We start from the raw sequence: 22601 nt of genomic DNA on the forward strand, positions 1-22601 counted from the left end.
GACCAGGAAGACCTAGAAGAAGTTGGAGAGAAGGAGTTGATAGAGAAATCAGGGACAGAGAACTCGAGGACGATCTATGGAATGACAGAACGAGATGGAGATTGGAAATCGGAAGACGTCGAAGAACGTTGTAAACCGATATTATATACAGTGCTAGTCAAAAGTCCGTACCCCCCCTGGTATCTTTTTAACGGTTATACCTATAATAGTGAAATTTGGAGGGAGGAAATAAACGGACGTAAGCTTCTTAACTAGTCATGACAAGTGACGTAATAGTGACAGATGACTTTACAGCGCCACTGTGACAGATAATTTTAAATGAGACCTTATGGCAAGTGATATCTCGTTTGAAAGGTATTGAAAATACCTATTCAGTCATACTAATTTTGTTTGAATTTAAGCTAATTTTAATAAATAAATAAATAAATAAATAAATAAATATAAAATTGTAGTTTCGCATTTAATTAATAAAAATTAAAAATTCCGCCTATGATTACTTGTCAAAAAGGTTTACGTTGACATAAAAACTACTAGAGAATTGAAAAAGTCAACTTTTTTGACAAAAAAAAACCATAGGCGGACATTTGAATTTTTATTAATTAAATGCGAAACTACAATATTATATTTATTTAATATATTCACCAAAATCAAAATCAACTTAAACCCAAAAAAATTAGTATGACTGAATAGGTATTTTGAATACCTTTCAAACGAGGTATCACTTGCCATAAGGTCCCATTTAAAATTATCGGTCACAGTGGCTCTGTAACGTCATCTGTCACTATTACGTCACCTCTCATGACTAGTTAAGAAGCTTACGTCCGTTTATTTCCTCTCTCCAAATTTCACTATTATAGGTATAACCGATCAAAAGATACGAGGGGGGTACGGACTTTTGACTAGCACTGTATATATAGGGACCATTCTCTGGTTACACCTACGAGGCTTCTAAAAATGCATGCCAAAACAGATGCTGAGAAAACGAAGATGAGGGAATTTTACAATTTATAATTCGTGTCCTATCTGCTCAGCCCGGTAAAGTTTCAACAAGAATGGATCCCCGTATGGATATATTGTAAAAGTCCCTCATCTTCCTTTTCTCAGCATCCGTTTTGGCTTGCATTTTTCGAAGCCATGGAGGTGTAACCAGAGAATGGTCCCAATATTTTTAATCTAGTAGGATATAAAATAGTATTTTCAATATTATTTTATGTGCTCTTTGATTAAAAAATTAAACTTTTTTTAGCAGATGTCGCTAGGGCATCCCTGCCATTTCGTTCGTTGCAATTCGTGACTGCACGCCGGGGATTATTCTGGTTCAGTCAGAGAGAGCTGCATATGTGCCTCCTGATGAAAGACTAATAAGTCTTGAAACCGGTAGGGGTAATTGCCGCGCTCTCTGATTGAACTAAAATATAATGCGGCTGTGAAATTGAAAATGTTTATTCATTTAAATTTAATTAAAATTATTAGGGACCAGACAGGTTCTGAAATCAGGAAAACTGGTAGAAGTGAAAAGTAAATAAAATGTAAAATTTAAAACTAGTCACAATTTTTACATTATTTCGACTTTAGAAGCAGTGTTGTAGCATTTTACATTATACTTATACAATTTAACAACTCTGTGTGTCCACTAAATTTTTTTAAACACGAGCTGTCTCATGCATTATGTATAGTCACAAAATATTATATACTCAAACTGGGCAGAGATTTTATAAATTTCATAGATCTGAGGTTGTAATTTTTTGTTAAATTATTTTTTTGAGGAGTTACAAAACAGATTATAATCGTGTGAAAAAGGTACACACGGTTTGTAACAAAATTATTGTCTGAAAAGTATATGCACTATCTTTGAAACGAACATGTTTACTTTTTTATTTGACAATAATTGTGTATAGAAAAAAAATAGTCACTGCGTAAAAACTGTTCACTAAAATGCTCGGCAAGACTCTCTTGAAATGGTTCATACCATACGGTCTTCCACTTCTTTTGCTGTCTTTCAGAAATTACTCTCTTGTCCACAAGAACTTTTTGAGTTTGCCTTTTGTTTCAGGAGTCGGATTGTTTCCTTTTTGCTCTGAGTGTTACAGTGATCTTAGTAACTGAGTATGAGGGTCGATTAATTGTGTGGCAAAGTACCCCGCACAAACCGTATGGAAATTAGGTCCCAGTGGATTTTGTTCATACTTTGGGATAATACTCTTTCAAGCATCCTGATAAAAAGTTCTCGTGGGCACAACTCAATCGTATGAAGGATTTTCAAGATAGAGGCACAAACTCGAAAAATTATAAGATTTACTGGGTATTCCAATTCCCTGAGTTACTGGTTATCTGGCAACATGTAGAAGTTTGGATCAAGGAAAAGTACTAGTAGTCTAGGATTTTTTCCTGGCAATCCAATGGCGACCTTTACTTTGACCTTGACCTTCAACGGACGTCATCTTCTGGAGTTTCGAGAGTTTTCGGCATTAAATTTATATAAAAAGATTACTCATGTGTTTTTGGGATCGCTAAACACGAATATGCCATCAGAATTGACCTCCGGAGGATGTGGTGGCCAGGGCTATTGCAAGGGACGTCATCTTCTAGAGTTTCGATGGTTTTCGGCATTTAATTAATGCAAATGAATTACTGGAGGGTTTTTTGAGGTCGCTAAACACGAATATACCACCAGAACCAACTCCCGAGCACCTGGTTTCCATGGTCAATAAAAGGTGCTCCTGGAGTTTCGAGGGTCTTTGGTACTACATTATTGCAAACGGATTAGTTATAGGTTTTTGGGGTTGCTGAACACGAATGCGTGATCAGCACAAACACAGGAGCACCTGGTGCCTAAGACGGGTCTACCCCAAAATTCCGACAGCCAAAATCCCGACAGCCACAATCCCGACGGCCAGAATCCCGACAGGCCAGAATCCCGACAGGCCAGAATCCCGACAGGTTTGATAAGTTTCTTTTTAACATATAATTACATTTATTTCTTGTTTTTTATATTTTGTTACTAAACAAAAGTATTTTGTATTAAAAGTATTAACAAAAGTCGGAATTTTTACTTATGCAAGGATTGTTGCATGTCGGGATTTTGGCGTGTCGGGATTTTGGCTGTCGGGATTTTGGCTGTCGGGATTTTGGCTGTCGGGATTTTGGGCGGCACCGGCCTAAGACAGGCTATCTTCTGGAGTTAAGAACTTAACAGTAATCCATTTGATTCCTCCATTTGATTTCTCCGAAACTCCAGAAGATAACCTGTCTTAGGTCGAAAACCAGGTGCTCCTGTGTCTGTGCTGATCACGTACTCGTGTTGAGCAACTCCAAAAACCTGTAACTAATCCGTTTGCATTAATGTAGTACCAAAGATCCTCGAAACTCCAGGAGCCCCTTTCATTGACCTTGGAAACCAGGTGCTCCGTGAGTCGGTTCTGGTGGCATATTCGTGTTTAGCGACCTCAAAAAACCCTCCAGTAATTCATTTGCAGCAATTAAATGGCGAAAACCATCGAAACTCTAGAAGATGACGTCCCTTGCAGTAGCCCTGCCCACCACATCCTCCGGAGGTCAATTCTAATGGCATATTCGTGTTTAGCGATCCCAAAAACACATGAGTAATCTGTTTATATCAATTTAATGCCGAAAACCCTCGAAACTCTAGAAGATGGCGTCCGTTGAAGGTCAAGGTCAAAGTAAAGGTCGCCTTTGGATAGCCAGGAAAAAATCCTAGACTACTAGTACTTTTCCTTGATCCAAACTTCTACATCTTACCCAGTGTACTGTTGCCCAGATAACCAGTAACTCCGGGGATTGGAATACCCAGTAAATCTTATAATTTTCCGAGTTTGTGCCTCTATATCTTGAAAATCCTTCATACGATTGAGTTGTGCCCATGGGAACTTTTTATCGGGATGCTTCAAAGAGTATTCTCCCAAAGTATGAACGAAATCCACTGGGACCTAATTTCCATAAGGTTTGTGCGGGGTACTTTAGGCTAGTGTAAAAATTATGAGTGCCGCATTTTTTTTCCGACTTTTTTAGAGTTTTTTATGAGTTTAGTAGATTTTAGATTAAATTCATATTTGTGGCGGTTTTCTGGAATATATTGCCGAAAACTTAACCGGCTTCTAAAGGGTATCATCGTTTCGTGAATACCAGTTATTTTGTCAGGGATATAAATATTCTGAAAGTTTTTAACCATCAAACAAAGAAGTGTAAATTAGAAAGAATACTTTCAAATCTAATGCCTAACATACCCACGTGAGAAGGTTTTCAAATATAATTCTTGACATACCCACGTATTCAACGTCATTAGTATATAGTAGATTTTTATTAAAGTAATCTTCCAGCGTAGGCGTAGGTTCACGGCCTAATCCCATCCACATTAGAATCATAAAATACTAGAATCTCATCAGGACTTGCTTCTTTACATAAAGTAAACAAAGAGTTTTTTTTTTAATTGTTTCAATGGTAATCCCTATGTATCCTATATTATACTCTGCTCGGTGAATTTATTCGATGAGTGATAATATTTCATAGTCAACAAACAGATCCCTACTTTTTTTTTTAATTAACTCCATAAAGAGTACTGGACTCTTTGAATATTTAAAAGAAACATGTAAAAGAAAAAAAGATACTAAAAACTTGAGTTAAGTATAATGTCTATATGGCATTGAGCCACAGTTATTGGTGTAATGAAAATTACATTTTTTATTTGTCAACTAATGTTTGACGTTTCGATTTCCACTTCCATTTTCCGATCAAAAGATTGATCTTTTTTTGAGAACGATTTCCGGAGTTAATTAAAAATTTAATTTTCGTTACACCAATAATAATTGTGGCTCAATCCCACATAAACACATAACTTAAATTAGATAAGCCATAAGAAAACAGTGTCAGAATCATGTTCTTCTTCTACGGCACTACAGCCCAAATTGAGACTTGGCCTCCTTTATTTTTTGCCACCACCCTTGTTTGTCTGTGGCCGCTCTTCTCCATACACGGACTCCTAAAAGGGCTTGTGCGTCGCTGTTTACTGTGTCTTCCCAGCGCTTTCTTGGATTTCCAACCGGTCTCTTTTAATGCATCTGAAGAATCATGTTAGAAACTTGAAAAAATCATTTCTAAATATTCTAAAAATGATGTTTCCCCTGAAGACACAAATTCATCGTTATTTTCTAAATATGAAATTATTCTTCACTTGGTGCGCTATAACCTCGTCAACTTGAACTTCGATGATGATTATTCAGATATTATATCTGATAGTGAACAAAGTAATGAGTCCGTACCAGAATCCAGAATGAGCCACAATCATATTTTCAGTAAATCCATGCTCAATATTACTCATATTTTCAATAATTTTTTTACTGTATGATGCTAATTAAACACAAGCGCACGCTATTCAAAAAATACTTTTCAGTGGATAAAACCGTAAGACCACCAATATTCTCATAATAGTACCGAAAATTGCGTCATCTATTAGCGAAGAACAGGAATAGTCAGAAGCAATAGAACTAAAACCAGAAGTACAATTCGGATTCAGAACTGAAAACTCTAGCGAATTTTAAGTGCTACGGTTGACTGAATACATGACAGAGGGATTCAACCAGATGAAATAAACTATAACTGCATTCATGCATGTCAGGAAGGTAATTGACAGAGTGTGTCACGAAGGGCTCATTCATAAAATGGGCATATTTGGATACAGTAAGGCAATAACATGCCTTCTCTCATTGTAATTGGTCAACAAGAAGTTCAGGATTGTCCTGTCCAAAAGTTAGGAACAGTTGCGATTGAAGTGCTACAAGAAGGAGTACAATTACCCAACTAAACTAACAGGAAGAAGCCACAAATAGTCCAAAATCGTAACATAATACACGCTGCTAACATTTGCAGATTAGTAGCGGAAAGGGACACTAAACAAAGGATACTTGAAAAAATTGATGACAAAGCGTACGAAATTTTTAACGAGCTAAGAAACCAACGGAATGAAAAATTAAGGGACAAGCTACAGTTCACCAAGAATAGCTGAAAGTCTGAAATTCTAACTGCCTGCGCGAACAATGAAGTGAGAACGCACTCGGAAGGAAAAAGATAGCATGTACGCGCGGGTGAACTTTAAAATATAGGTACAATCGGAGACACAAATATAGAAACGTAAAGTTTGAATAGTTTCTAATAGGTCCCGTACACAATTATTATTACTGTCATTACTTTTCTTCAGTATATTTGTAGTATTTTTTTACAAAGTGAGATGTAATAAAATAGGTCCAACAAAAACCGCTTGTGTTGCTATAAATTATGGCATTATAAACCAAAAATTATATTTTTATATTGACTATTTATACTTTATATTACCATTATATTGACCAAAAGGTTTCGGAGAAAAAGGGCGTAAGCAGTAGGGTAATAAAGTAGTAATAAAATCGTCTATTGCAATACTAAATAGAAATTAGATGTTCGGCCCCGGTGAAGCATAAATATGGTGTCTTTGTACCAGTACCTTTTGTTAAAAGAGATATTTATAACCTTTCTCGTATCCATTTCCATAGCATTTGTCGTCTTCGTTTTATTCAGTCCACACAAACTTTTCACTAATTTAAAATCAAAACTGACATTTTTTTCAGCGACATATTGCTTTATAGAAGCCCATGCCCATACTAACTCTATAGGATTCAAATCCGGATAATATCTTGGGTAACCGTAAAACTGAATGTCCTTTATCCTCGAGTATTTTGTCAATTTCATAGGTTTTAAACAGAGGTTTGTGTAATTTTATAATGTCGTATAATTCAAATTTCAACATGTCATCTGTAAAGGAAATATTTCGCGTTGTCAGCTACTGCTGCATTTCTGCTTTCCTGGAAGACATAGTTGGACATTTCTCAGTTTGTACGTTGTGATACGGTGCATTATCAATCACTAAAACGCTGTTCGGGGGCAAATTTGGTATCAGTTTATCCTGAAGCCACTTTTTGTAATTGTCGTAGTTCATTGTATCATGATAATCTCCTGTTTTTATAGTAGGTTTGTAGCGCAGATAAGCGTTTTTAACAAAACCACTTTCACCTCCAGCATGCACTATCACAAGCATCTGTCCTTTAGATACTGGTTTTTGTATGCCCTTGTTTGAACTATCAGACCAGCTCTTTTGGTAGGTATGAGATGAATGGACGTATGTTTCATCCATGTATATAACTGGGAGATTTGCGTTCCTGTAACGTTTCATACTACGTAAGAAATTCAGTCTAAGATGTTGAATATTGGGCTTTTCCATTAATAATTTTCTATTAGTTCTGGTTTTTCGCCAACGAAATTCCATCTTTCTAATTACTGTTCGTAGGCTTTCTATGGAACCCGAGTAGGTGTACTCCTCTGCAAATGTTCTGTGTATGCGTTTCACAGTTGGGACTTGTTTTTGTGTTACACAAAAATCCATTATATAACGTCGAAGACGCCCTATATCAAAATCGTCCAAGCACGTTTTTGAAGCGCTTTTTTTTCTCTTTTTGTTTGGAGTTACAAATGAGGAATATTCGCCATCTTCAATTCATTGCATTTCCCGAGCAATTTTTTGAACGCTGCTTAAACTAACACCTGTTGTCAATACCACACGTTCCTGCACTTTTTTCAAATCTCTACACGGTTCATTGTTTTTCGCTTCATTTATCATAAAATGAATCACGTTTGCTATCACTTCCCGTGTCTGATTATTTAAAACTTTTCCCTTCAGATTCGATTTAAACAAAATTTGCAAATTTTAAATTGATTCTCCTTTGCGGTTCGTACTTACAAAAAATGTTTCGCAGACTGTACCGACTTGTTCACGTTACAAACGGTAGATATTAAGTGAACGCTCAGTGCGAGATCCGTCGGATGACGAATGCGCATCATGGGCGTGGTTATTTTCAGACTTTCAGCTATTCTTGGTGAACTGTACGATGAAATAGAGTATTAAGACGCAGAACCATCAACTACTTAGGAGGATATAAACCTGAAGAGTCAAAAGAAATACAACAACATGTGGTAGTCGCATAGTACCATCATCGAACCTTTTACAAGGCTTCAAGGTGATACACAAGAGGATTCATATTTTCATATTGTAATAAATTGATTTTTACAGGTACAACAGAAGGAGACAACCAACGGCGATTCCTGAGCATTGAGTCTATGCTTTGAGAGGCGCGGGCTTGATGCTAGTCCTCCGAATGATCGGCTCGCGAGAAACTCAAAACTCCTTTGCCAAATCGGCAGCTGATCTTCCGACACACACAAACTCTTGGAAGCAGAACCGGTTATCAAGATCTTAACCCAGATCATGGACTCGCTGAATGGATACACATGAGGAAAAGAGGAATAGGTTAAAGAACTCATAAAAAAGGAGACAATAGAAAAACGCACATAACTCCACCTCCAATGCCAATTTACAGGGCATTTAATAAATAAAATAAGTAAGTAGGGACGGTCACACGCTCGAGCTTAGCTCGGTTTGGTTTTGTTCAAGTCGGTTTGTTTCTTGCAAGCCGAGCTTCGAACCGATTCAAATTTTTTTCGAGCCGAGCTGAGTTCGAAACGAGCCGAACTTTCCTTGACGAGCTTTTAAATATTTTAGCTAATACTCTAATCTTCTTCTTCTTCATGTGCGATCTCCTCTAAGAAGGTCGGCAACCATCAAGACAATTCTTACTTACGTTACCACCGCTCTAAAGAGATTAGCAGAAGTGCAGTTAAACAAAGCTCTCAATTTGTTTAACCAGGAGATGCGCCTTCTTCCACGACTCCTTCTACCCTGTATTCTTCCTTGTATTATTAACTGCAACAAGTTATAACGCTCTCCCCTCATGACACGTCCCAGATATTGCAGTTTTCTAACTTTAATTGTCTTTAAAACCTCTCTTTCTTTTCCTATTCTTCTCAACACCTCGACATTCGACTCTTATCCACCCATCTTATTCTTAATACTCTTTTGCAGGCCCATAACTCGAAGGCTTCTAATCTGTCCGACACATCTTTCTTTAATGTCCAAGCCTCCAACCCATAAAATAATACGGAGAACACGTAGCATCTCAGAAGTCTTCTCTTTAAAGAAATTGTAATATCCCTGCTACAGAATACTTTTTTCAGTTTGTACTCTAACATAATACTCTAATACTTTTTCTAATTCATTTATTTCTGCTACGACTGATACTTTTGTTTGAGAATAAGTAACTCAGACTACAAATATGTATTTTCAATATACCTACAGTGTGTTTATACACTATGGAATAAATTGGATATTTCCTAAGCTAAAAGCCGTTTGAAAACAATCTAAAACACGAGCTCAACCTGCAGTTCGAAGTTCAAGCCGAGCTTCTATCGCGAGCTCGGCTAGAAATTTCGAGACGAGCTCAAGCTTGTCAAAAGCTCGGCTCGAGTCCATCCCTACAAGTAAGCCTCCGCAACTTTAAGTCATGGGTCATATTAACCACAATATTAAAATGTTCAGCATCATCATCAATCAGCCCTGATTTGTCCGTTGTTGAACATAGGCCTTCTCCAGATATTTCCATCTTCTTCTGTTCTGCGCCTCTGCTATTCAATTGGACACACGTTAGGGGTCTTCCTCGCCTTCGCTTGTCTGCCCGTGGTCACCACTCCATTAAAATGTTAAAAAATATAAAATAAGAATAAAGAGGAAAGATTTGAGAAAAAATATTTGTTTTAAACCTAACTACAATTGAATCGGTGAGTGAAAGAACAATATAAACGCCAAAAACGACATTTTGAACTGAGATAGCCAAAATACGTTTAATAGGTTAATGCATCACTGGGCAAAAGAACAGTATAAACACAACTCTTTGCGATTCAATATCGACAGGGCAATTTGGTAGATGAGTGAAAGAACCGTATACGTGCAACGCTTATACTGTTCTTTCGCTGCTTATACAGTAGAACCTCGATTATCCGTCAGGACACCGGACCAGGGGTATGACGGATAATCGAAAAGACGGTTAACAGAACATTAAAAAAATAAAAATTGATAATAAAACTCTCCAATTTTATTTGTATCTTTTGTTTGTTGGTATAAGAGAAATTTGTGTTCGTGTTAATATTGTCGAATTTGGTTTAAAATATTCTGAAATCTTTGTTTTTTTTACTGATGCTTCACATTTTGCAAGGGCTGATTTTCTTATTCAGCGTAAGATCATGCAATCTACTTTAGTGGATTCTTTTTGTCGAGAATACCACTCGATGAATGGTTGAATGGTTGCATGTGAGATGCAGCTTCTCTAGCTTTTTTAGGCAAATCTTTGTCAGTTGCAAAAGCATCATCGACATCGCCACCGTCAAATTCCAAGTTTGTGTCAGCTTCTAAACTTGTTTCGTCAGCCTCTGTCTTGCCATTTCAACAATTTCATCATCTGTCAGCAATCGATAGTCATTTGCGTCCTCATCACATTTTAACCATTCGTCATCTTTAGGCAACAAAAACAAAACAGTTGATTCAGCCATAACTTCATCTGTTACCACACTGTACATTTCAGCGAATTTCGTCTGGCTTATCACAATGCTAAAAAAGTGGTTATGTACTCAATACAACTTATGTTCGGACCCTGACGGTTAACAGAAGTGACGATTAATGGAGAGACGGATAATCGAGGTTCCACTGTACTGTTCTTTCACCCAATGACATTACGTCGTCGCGCGCCACTAGTAATCAGGATTCATTTAGTGATTGACAGTCAAAGGTTAACAATCTTGCATTCCATGCATTTTTAATAAATATTTCTAAACAAAACCAATAAATGTAGTTTCAGAATTGTGTTTTTATGTAATTGAGTGAAAGAACAGTACATGTACACGATACATTTTTGCAAATATCTTTTTTCTGGACTTTGTTTTAATAAATTTTATTTGGCCATTTAATAAATAAGCACAAAAGCTACAATTTTACAATGCATGCAAATATTAACAAACCACTAGATTTTTGTTTAAATGTTTTTTTTTTAATTTTTTTTTAAATGACAATTTTTGAGCTATTCTTTCAGTCACCGATTCAATTAAAAACGATTTAAAAACGAAATACATTAAAGCTACATACAAAAAGTTATTCGTCGGCACTTCGGCTATCCAGATATCCCCTTTGTCAATAAAATAATTTGTCTTTTCACTAACACTGCCGTTTTACACGCACCCCTCAATCCATATAATGAATGAATCCCTAGAAAGAACATTATACGGTGAATAACACAACTACTGCCACTACTAAGGTCCATGAACTTAATAAACGGCACCCCCGATAAAAAATAAATTGGATTGCTTACCCTTCTCTCTTAAGGTTTAAAAAAACGACTTATCTTTAATACCCTCGACTTTGTACTACTAAAAATCGAAACCTGTATAAAAAAAAACGGAGCGACATGTCAAAGCACCCCAAGTAAAAGATCTTACATTTCACCTAAAATTTCTATTCCCAAGATGCGGATCCTTCTCCTGTCTCTTTTATTTCGCGTTCTGACGTGTGTCAGCGTAGATTGATTGACTCGTAAGCTGCAAAAAACTTTAGCTTAAATACCCACAGGTGCGTACCACGGTCAGGGGATAAAAAGACATATTGTAAATCGATCGAGCGGTTTCATAAATAATAAAAACATTGAGTTGGTGTTTTGTTTATTTCTTGTGTAAGCTAATTAATAATATCAACTAACTATTTAATAACATAGTTAAAAACATATTAATATGGTATCATAATATTATGCTAATGCTAATTAATTAATAACATCAACTATAATACAAATTTTGTAGTCACGGTAAACAATATAAATTTAATATCGTAATGTTGGTGTTCTAAACACAAAAATTGATACTAGGCGAGGCAATGAAGCATTAAACCTAGGAATTTTGTGCAGTAAGATGAATCGTCATACAACTTTTTGCATTCGATTCGAGAGAATTTTGTGAACTTTATCTCCGGCAACAAATTTTGTGCATAAGAAAATGCATTTTTAAAGTGCATCTCGAAGAGATGGAAAATGAAAAATTTAGAAGTTAACAAATATTGACGGAAATGAGTTCAATTTTTACACTTACGCCTCTTTCATACTTTACGATTTTGGTCATCACGACAAACGGTCGTACGACCGTTTGTCGTGCTCATCGGACTTTCACACTTTACGACAGTATTCATCATTGTCCTAGAGAGCACAAGGCGTAGAATGAATCGGGAAAAAATTTTGGCTTTATGGTTAATTTATCGCCGTAAAAAAAACAAAGACGTAATCGCCTACATTGGGTGCATCCAATCAATGGAAGAAAAGAAGAAGTAGTTTTATATCATACACTTTTTGGAGATTTAAGAAATGAACAAAATAATTTTTTTTTATTTCCGCATGTCAGTGACAAAGAGTTTCCTCGGTCTTCTTATATATTGGTAGTATTAAATTGCTTTCCCAATCTTTTGGGATCCTTTTCTCCTTCCATGCATATTTGCATTTTGTCCACAGCCAGTCTTTCCCTTTCTCTTTTAAGTATTTGATCATTTCTGGTGCAATTTCATCCTCCCCTGGAGCTTTACCTACCTTTAATTTTCGTATCGCTTCTACCAGTTCTTCTCTTGAAATCTCTCTTAATTTTCCCCCATGTCATTTATTTCTCTCAGCCTTTCTTGCGGTGTACTTCCAAATTTTTCTTGATACAAGTTATTAAAATACAAAACATTAAATTACATAAATTTTGTTTTTGTTCGCCCTGATCATCTTTGGTAATCCCAGCTTATTAAATTAAATGCTTGCTTTAAGGATTGTTGTCCCATTTTTGTTGTCCCAGTTCAGTAGCAATATGTTGTATAAAAAATATATATACCTATTTTGTTAATAAATACAATTCAATTAGTGAACAATAATTATTATTATTATAGTGCTCAATTTTCATCTTTCAATATTTAAAAGATCCGTCTAAAAAACTGATTTTAGATTATTTAATATACCGATTATATTAATATCTATACATATTTAAATAATCATTAATAAAACACGAATATATATCTACGTTTATGTCACTGGACACTAAACTGTGGTATAAAAGAATATTTAAAATATTAACAAGAAATTTTAGATATTCCCGATGAAACATTTATGATTTAATTTTTATAATAGGATACATTGATAATAATGCATTTTATAATAGGGTATATTCCTCGGCACTTTGAAAAAGTCATAAACATTGTTAATACTGAAATTTTTGTCCTCACAATAAGATAATACCAACCAGATGCTTACCTATGTGTTGTATCTATGTAGGTAAAAATTCCCCATCTATATTGTCTGCCATTATGTAGGTACGTGCCACTGGATTCACTAGTACTACACGACTAACTGTCGTTAAGTATGGAAGCACTGATTTATGCCCGTGGTTCACTGATAGCACGGCACGACACAACCGTCGTCCATTGCAGTAACATTGGACGACAGCCGAAGAGCAACGGCACGACAGTTAGTCGTGGTCGTCCTGTGGGAAAGGCTCCGTACATTGCTGTATCGGACTAATGGAATGTACGACAAACTGTCGTTACGACCGTTTGTCGTGACGACCAAAGTCGTAAAGTATGAAATAGGCCTTAGGGTTTTTTCAGGTCACTGAACACGAATTTCATGACGGCGATAGTCTGCGAGGTACCTGGTGCCCAGGGTGGAACTCGTAGCCTGGGACGATCGAATAAATCGCGGGACAATCGAAGAATTCACAAAATGAAGATTGGAAAGAAAAACTGAAAAATACGTGTTCAATATTTTTCAAAAATCTATCGAACGACACTAAACACGAACCTCCCGCTCCAGCCCCTGGAGGTAGGATGGGGGTAACTTTAAAATCTTAAATGGAAACCCCCATTCGTTATTCCATTTTTTCGAGTTGTGAATAGATAGCGCTACAATCGGAAAAAACGATTTATCGTGATACCATAGGTAAATTATAGAAACGGTCTAATATCTCGAGAAATACACTTCCAAATAAAAAACCAAAAAATACGTGTTTAATATTTTTCAAGAAAATATCGAATACAATCAAAAACGACTCTTCACTCCACCTCCTGGAGGTGGGGTGGTGGGTAACTTTAAAATCTTAAATAGGAGCCCCCGTTTTTTATTGCAGATTTGTATTCCCTACGTAAAAATAAGTAACTTTTATTCGAGCAAAAATGCGTTCTTCCTAGTTGGAAGATGTGAACAAACTGGATCGACTAGTGCGCGGAGAGCAATCGCTTGTGCCGCAGGGTTCGTTCAAGACGAGCAAGACGCGCGAACTTCGAGACGTGTCTTCGATCGACCCATGTGCGGACGGCCTTACTCGTTGTTGTGTGAGCATCCATTCGTTTGTCACGCTATCTCTGCAAGGACCATATATTACTTGAAGGATTTTCCTTTCCCACACCAGCAATTTATTTACTTCTTTTTTCGTTAGTGTCTATGTTTCGTTTCCATTTGTGACTGCTGGTCGTATTATGGTTTTAATTTTATTAGATGTCGCATTGCAAAGAAAGATCTGTTTCCTGCCATTATTATTAGCGTCTCAACGTCTCATTCTACTTTGTTGTCATTGGTGATTGTTGCTCCTAGTTAAACTCTTTAACTAACGATCATGTATTTTGTTTTGTCTTCATTTACTTTTAGACCAATATTTAATGCAGCTTCTTCAAAGCTCGAGAAAATACCCTTAACTTCTAATGGTGATTGTGCTACTGCATCTACTTCATCGGTAAAAGCGAGAACGATCTTTGCTCCCCGAGGACCAATGTCTGATTTAATTTTCAGATACATTGTTCACATGACATAGGCTCTATGGCCAGGTTAAAAAACAATGAGGATGGAGGATCTTCCTGTTTCAGTCCAGAATTTACGCAGAAATCATTTGATGCTTTCCCTTCTATTCTAACTTGTGCAAAGGAGCTACCTACATATATATTTGCGTTACAGCAGCTAGTTTTTTAGGTATATCTGTTGCATTCCAGAGTCTTGAATGATTAATTAAATCATAAGCCTTTTTGAAATACACTATTGCACTACATACAATGAATAAAGAACAGATGCGGTAAAGACTTTATATTATAAACTGCACGTCATAGAAAACGGGCACCCTAAAAAATGGGTAATTTTTGAGGTTGCGTATCTCCTAAATATGTTGTCCGATTTAAGTGATTTTTTGAATATCTTATAGCCTTATTCATTGTCAATATCCCTGTAATAATATTTTTGCTAAACAGGTAAATTTTCATTGTATACCGGGTGTACGAATCAAACTGTGTTTTTTTCTCAAAGTTCGCAACACCCTGTGGAATATCCCAGCATTTATAAAATACGGAAATTAAAACCCAACTATAGCCTCAGGTTTTCTCAACATTCTGTTTTTTGATTCATTCGCTTATGTTGGATAATACAAAGGTTAGGTACTTTAACAATTAGCCATGTTCTTTTTCAGTACAGGGTGTTTCTAAACAAGTGCGACAAACTTTAAGGGGTAATTCTGCATTAAAAAATAATGACAGTTTGCTTTATAATCGTATGCCCGCAAATGCTTCGTTTGCGAGATACGGGATGTTGAATTTTTTCTTACAAACTAACGATTTATTTATTGCTTTAAAACCGGTTGAGATATGCAAATCAAATTTGGTGGGTTTTAAGACGTAGTTATTGCACATTTTTTGACATACAATTAAGAATTTTATATTCACCATTGGCGTGCATACGGGTAATATGGTTGGTCATATTACCCGTATGCACGCCAATAGTAAATATAAAATTCTTGATTGCAAGTCAAAAAATTCGCAATAACTATCTCTTAGAACCTACCAAATTTCATTTGCATGTCTCAACCGATTTTAGGGCAATAAAATAAATCGTCAGTTTGTAAAAAAAAATTCAACATCCCGTATCCCGTAATCGAAGCATTTGCGGACATAAGTTTATAAAGCAAACGGTCATTATTTTTTCATGCAGACTTGCCCCTTAAAGTTTGTCGCACTTATTTACAAACATCCTATACTGATGAAGAACATGACTAGTTGTTAAAGTACATAACTTTTGCATTATCCAACATAAGAGAATGAATCAAAAAACAGAATGTTCAGAAAACCTGAGGCTGTAGTCGGGATTTAATTTCAGTATTTTATCTTCTTAGCCTTCTATCGTCCACGTTTGGACATAGGCCTCTCCCAACTCCTTCCATCGGTCTCTATCCTGAGCAACATATTTCCAATTCGTCCAGTATTTTATAAGGGCTAGAATATATCCACAGGGTGTTGCGAACTTTGAGAAAAAAACACAGTTTGATTCGTACACCCTGTATACAATGGAAATTTACCTGTTTAGCAAAAATATTATTACAGGGATATTGACAAAGACATATATTTAAACACAGTTTGATTCGTACACCCTGTATACAATGGAAATTTACCTGTTTAGCAAAAATATTATTACAGGGATATTGACAAAGACATATATTTGAATATAACATATTCAAAAAATCACTTAAATCGGACAACAGGTTAAGGAGATACGCGACATCAAAAAAGACCGATTTTTTAGGGTGCCCGTTTTCTATGACGCGCAGTGTATATTAAGAAATATATATTATATATTTATATATTAAGAAAACCATGTGTTAAAAACTCCTGTTTAAAAATATAATGGTGCGCCTTGAGAAAAAACTTTCAATAGTCATGAACACAGCTCCGAACGGGTAGATATAGATAAGGTGAAAGCTACCGACAAAATTTAGCGGAAAAGGGTGTAATGTACCAAAAATTATCAGAAGATTGATGTATCGAGGTTCAACACGTATTATAACGTCCGTTCAGTAAAAGCTTTGAACAGTGCACAAATGAGTTAATATTTGAAAATAAAAAGTAAGAATAGGCTGTAAATCGATTAAGTTTAATTTACTTTTGAAAATGCCTGTGATTTATAATATAATAAAATTAGTCCAATTATGTAACCGTTGACTTACTTAATGGGTCATACAATATCTCAAATATTAACTACACTCCGCCAAAAAAGTATCGCATCACCTTAAAAATGGGACATTTTTAATGTCTCATTTCCTAAACTTGAAATTAAAACTCAACTGTAACCTTAGGCTATCTAAACATTTTGCTTTTTGATTCATTCGGATATGTTGGATAATAAAAAAGTTAGATACTTTAACAACTAGCAACGTTCTTCATCAATACAGGGTGTTTCTACATAAGTGCGACAAACTTTGGAGTAATTCTGCATGAACAAATAATGACCGTTTACTTTATAAACATGTGTCCGCAAATGCTTCGTTTCCGTGATACGGGATGTTGAATTTTTTCTTACAAACTGACAATTTATTTATTGCTCTAAAACCGGTTGAGATATGCAAATGTAATTTGGTAGGTTTTAAGAGGTAGTTATTGCTCATTTATTGACGTACGTACAATTAAGAATTTTATATTCACCATTGGCGTGCATACGGGTCATATTACCTGTATACACGTCAATGGTGAATATAAAATTCTTTATTGTATGCCAAAAAATGCGCAATAACTACCTCTTAAAACCTACCAAATTTAATTTGCATATCTCAACCGGTTTTAGAGCAATAAATAAATCGTCAGTTTGTAAGAAAAAATTAAATATTCCGTATCTCGGAAACGAAGCATTTGCGGACAAATGTGTATAAAGCAAAGTGTCATTATTTTTTCATGCAGAATTACCCCTTAAAGTTTGTCGCACTTATTTAGAAACACCCCGTATTGATGAAGAACGTTGCTAGTTGTTAAAGTACCTAACTTTTCTATTATCCAACATAAGCGAATGAATCAAAAAGTAAAATGTTTAGATGGCCTAAGGTTACAGTTGAGTTTTAATTTCAATATTTTATATACGCTAGAATATTCCACAGGGTGTTCCAAACTTTGAGGAAAAAACACACTATCACTGTTACACCCGGTATACAATGACACTTATCTGTTTAGCAACAATATTATTACATCGATATTCTTGAAGAATAAAGCTATAACATATTTAAAAAATCACTAAAATCGAACAACAGGTTTAGGAAATATGACACATTAAAAATGTCCCATTTTTAAGGTGGTGTGATACTTTTTTGGCGGAGTGTATTAATTGAAAGAATGGGAAAAGAAAATTATTTTTGAAGTTTGTAAAGTTTTCAATTCCCTAGCTGAGCACTTTCGGCTTACAAATGTATCTTCAGAGCTATCATGCTACAATAAAGATTTACAAGGTATGCTACAGTTTTAGATTTTACCAAGTTTAACTTACGTCAAAGGTTTAAAGTACCACTAAAAAGAGAAAGGGATCCCATTTGAATTGAAAGTTCCTTATGCAGTTTTTAAAAGTTTTGGTTGGAGGTTGAAAAAATTTTTTATACCTATATGTAAAAGTTGTAAAAAACTAAAAAACATCCAAAACAGCACATGGGACTTTCGCAAAAAACACGATCGTTCTTAGGGGTGAAAAATTAAGAGAGAAAGATACTAAACAACAACCAAAAAAAGGGAAATAAGGAAGAGAACAATCGTCAAAAAAGGAAGGGCGCCTCTGTTTTTATAAATATGTTTGAATTCCAAAAAAACAGAAATGTAATAATCTCAAATCAAAGAGAAAGAATGTAAATATCATTAAAAAACAAGGTAAATAAATATCGTATCAAACATTTCAAATGCTGATAAAGTTATTATCATAACAACATGAAATATTGTCTTATTATAAACTCTCTACTGAGTCATCAAAATAAAAAACATTAATTAAGTTTACAAAAAATTACTTAAAAAATACTAATAAGCGCATTTTTTTTAATTTCAGCCTGGGTGCAATTTTTCAGCCTAGGTGCAATATATGTTTTACTGTAAGCAAATGGTTTTTTTATTTATAATTTTAAACATGCATTTGTATGTTAATGAATACGAAAAAAACGAAACAAACAACGTATTACGAATATGGTAAATTAGTGCTGTTGCCAGGGGGTACAACGGCCTCCTTTATTCAGATGGACTTACCCAAGTTTTTTTTTATGTATTTTGACCCGTAGAACACGAATTTTTTGGGTAACAGTTGATCCGGATGTCGATAAGATTGATAACAAAGAACTTGAGGAATTATATAACAATGATTTTTTGCAAAACAAAATATTTTTTGTATTTTTTGGGTGCAAAAAATGTTCTTACAAGTTTTTTTGTAGGATGCATAGTTTTCGAGATAAACGCGGTTGAACTTTCAAAAAATAGAAAAATTGCAATTTTGGAACCCGAATAACTTATGATTAAAAACTAAAATATAAATTCTGCTTACCACATTTGAAAGTTAAAGTCAAATTATACCGATTTTGATTATTTGCATTCCTAAAAATTAATTTTTTTATTGTTAAACAAAGCTATAAACACATAGTGCTTGAGTGATGTTTTCAATGCATCTCCCATATAAAATCGAACGAGTAGGCGCCCCTACAAACAGGCAATTTTGTACGTGTAGTACGCATTAAAACACTATTTGTTTATAGCTTTGTTTGACAATAAAAAAATTATTTTTTAGCAATGCAAGTAACCAAAACCGATATAATTTGGCTTGAACTTTCAGATGCGGTAAGCAGAAAAGTTATTCGGGTTTAAAAATTGCAATTTTTCGATTTTTTTAAAGTTCAACCGCGTTTATCTCGAAAACTATGTATCCTACGAAAAAACTTGTAGCAACATTTTTTGCTTAGAATGACCCAAAAAATGCAAAAAATGTTTTGTTTTGCGAAAAATCGCTGTTATGTAATTCCTCAAGTTCTTTGTTTATATTATAACAAACTTATCGACATCCGGATCAACTGTTACCCAAAAAATTCGTGTTCTACGGGTCATATTACATAAAATAAAACTTGGGTAAGACCATCCGAATAAAGGAGGCCGTTGTACCCCCCTCCCCCTACTAAATGGTATACGTAAAATTATCATTTTGCTTACATTTTTTCTAAACCTAATGTGTATAAATCGTATTTTTAAATTTCTAACGTCATAATAGGGAATACAAAAAATGCAAAATGTTAAATTATACAGCACCAGATAGTAAATTATGTACTCTATATTATTTACACGTAATTTGTGTCCACCGCTTTACAAAAGCCTTCCGTATAGATAGATTATTAACAATTATTCATTGTTGGAGTCAGAGGTCCTGTGGAGTCCTGGCACGACAAATATTGTCAGGATGTTGGAATAGCAAAACCACTCGACAAAATCCGTCAGCCTGACTGTGAGGATGACTCATTTTTATCGTGCGACAAGCCTACAGACGCCCCAACAGTCACAACGTTGTCAGCTCCGACAGTCAAGGTCAGGTGGTTTAGTCAGAGCGTGTGTAGACGTTTTTTACTGTTAAATTTACAGTTTCAAAGATTTATAGACAACGTCGATGACTTTTAATCAAATTCTCAACGTTTTTTGCTATTCAGTTACAAGTAAAAGGCATGTCAGTTAAATAAAGGAAAATACTTGGCACGGATTTTAATAAAAAAGTTAGTATTTGAATAAGAGCCAAGAGAGTGCACCGTCAAAACAATAAATCATAAGTAAACGCGCATAGATATATTAATTAAATTTCGGTGAAAAATTGTCTAGAAACGGAGATTAAAGTACACCGCTTGTAGGACAGTGATGACAGTAAGAGAGTGTTTCCCCTCCCTCCCATATCACTGAGTTTTACAAATTGTTGACAACTATAAATATTAGACCAGGAAGATCACGAGGTTCATGTATTGCGTTATTTAGAGGAGCTTTAAATCGATCTTTAAAAAAGAATAAGGTGTGAAGAATGAGAAAGGAGATGATTGAATTATCTATTTTAATGTATTGTTTTAAACATTCTTTTAACGAACATTTTCTATATTTTTTTATTTTATTAACTTCATCAACCATTCAAGGTTATTAGCGGGTGAACACGATACAATAAATACAATATCATCATCATCATCTTGGTGCTACAACCCTTAGAGGGCCTCGACCTCCTCAAGCATTCTACGCCATTCTGTTCTGTCCCTTGGCATTTTCCAGTTGCCGACTCCGATCTTCTCGGCATCTTGTGTTACCCCGTCCACCCACCTCAACTTTGGTCTAACCTGTCTTCTCATTCTCACGGGTTGAGCTGAACAATAAATACAATATAAAATTACAAATTGAGTGTTTTAGTGAGGATGTTTACAATTAATTAGTTAATGAAGAGCCCATGTCTAATCCAAAATCTTATTCATAAACAACGTAGAATGAAGTAAACACTTCTGTTGGAAGTACAACAGAACGTTTTCAGTCAAACTGACCATCCTCAGTGTAAACCTGGAAATAAGTGAACCACTTAGATTGAAATGCAAAAGGGTGAAATTTTGACAGTTAAAAAAAGAAAATGTGGTTACTTACGTCCAGTGTACAAGTAATTGAAACTAGCCACTTGAACAGGTGTAAAACCTCAAAATAACATTATTGCTACATTATGAGCTGTATAGTAATCGACAATAAGTCGATGTCTTAAGATTAAAAATATATCACATGTGGATGTATGTCATCCTTGCTCGGAATTTGCACAAGGTTGTTGTGATCAGGTGAGAGGTTAACAACCAACTGATTAGACAGATTGGTGCCTGAAAATTCATGACAAGATGTCAAAGAAGATAGGTGGATTTCTCAAATGTCAACCGGAAAAATTTGACAGAGTGAATTAATATTTAACTTAATTATTAAATTGGGAATATGCAACTATTAAAAATGTTTGTTATGAATTCTAAGTTGTAAATAAAGGTTAATAAGCTGTAATAATATATTCATTAGTGCACCGAAAACAAAGGCAAAATTCTACTCATATGCTGTGACGTCATAGACTGTTTGTCAACTGTATAGGACTGAGAATAATTATATTTATTTGAGTAAAGTTATAATGAATGAATATTATTGAAAATTATATAGAACATTTTTTAAAAAGAAAATTTTTAAATATGATATTTTAATAGAGTAGCAGCTGTAGAATTGGAAGAAATGCTAATAGGGAATGGTCGGTTGCATATGTTTCAGGGAACCAACGAATATAATGAGGAAATACCAATCTATAGATCTGTAATGTAAATTATTGGAGGTATTAAAGGAAATGGTATTAAAATTATTATTCATAAAAATCATTGTCTAGTTGAAAATAGACTTTCTTAATAAATTAAATAAAATCTATTTTCAATGAGACAATAATTTCTATATGTAAGATTTTCGATTCATTATCTCCATTTTTAGCAGAAATATAAAAACTCATTTTTAAACTTATATTTCATTGAAATATAAAAACCAAGACTAAAAACCCACAGTATGGTGGATATATGTAGATAATGTTTTCTCCATTTGGCCTCATGGATCAGAAACTGAATAAATTTTTGATGGACATCAACTGTGGAGAAGACTCAATCAAATTCACGATAAAAAAAAAAGACAAATCACTAACTGTCTGCATGTTTTAATCATAAAGGAGGACATATGATATGTAACCAAAGTCTACAGAAAACCAACCTACACCAACAGATATTTAAATTATCACACAAATCACAAAATACATATCAAAACGGGAATTACCAAAATTATA

At 34.8% G+C, this 22601-nt stretch overlaps 1 protein-coding gene across 1 annotated transcript; it reads right to left on the reverse strand.

The window, feature by feature from the left end:
* Positions 1 to 6826: 6826 nt before the first annotated feature.
* Positions 6827 to 7426, reverse strand: LOC126886127 (uncharacterized). The gene has a single exon (XM_050652972.1). It carries the CDS (start codon positions 7424 to 7426, stop codon positions 6827 to 6829), a length of 600 nt encoding a protein of 199 aa, XP_050508929.1.
* Between the last annotated feature and the right edge of the window lie 15175 nt (positions 7427 to 22601).

This window comes from Diabrotica virgifera, chromosome 6 (assembly GCF_917563875.1).
Source record: "Diabrotica virgifera virgifera chromosome 6, PGI_DIABVI_V3a".
NCBI classification, from domain to species: Eukaryota; Metazoa; Arthropoda; class Insecta; order Coleoptera; family Chrysomelidae; genus Diabrotica; species Diabrotica virgifera.

Coding starts and splice junctions, on each gene's coding strand:
- LOC126886127 (XM_050652972.1), bottom strand. CDS start 7,426: ATGGATTTTTGTGTAACACAAAAACAAGTCCCAACTGTGAAACGCATA.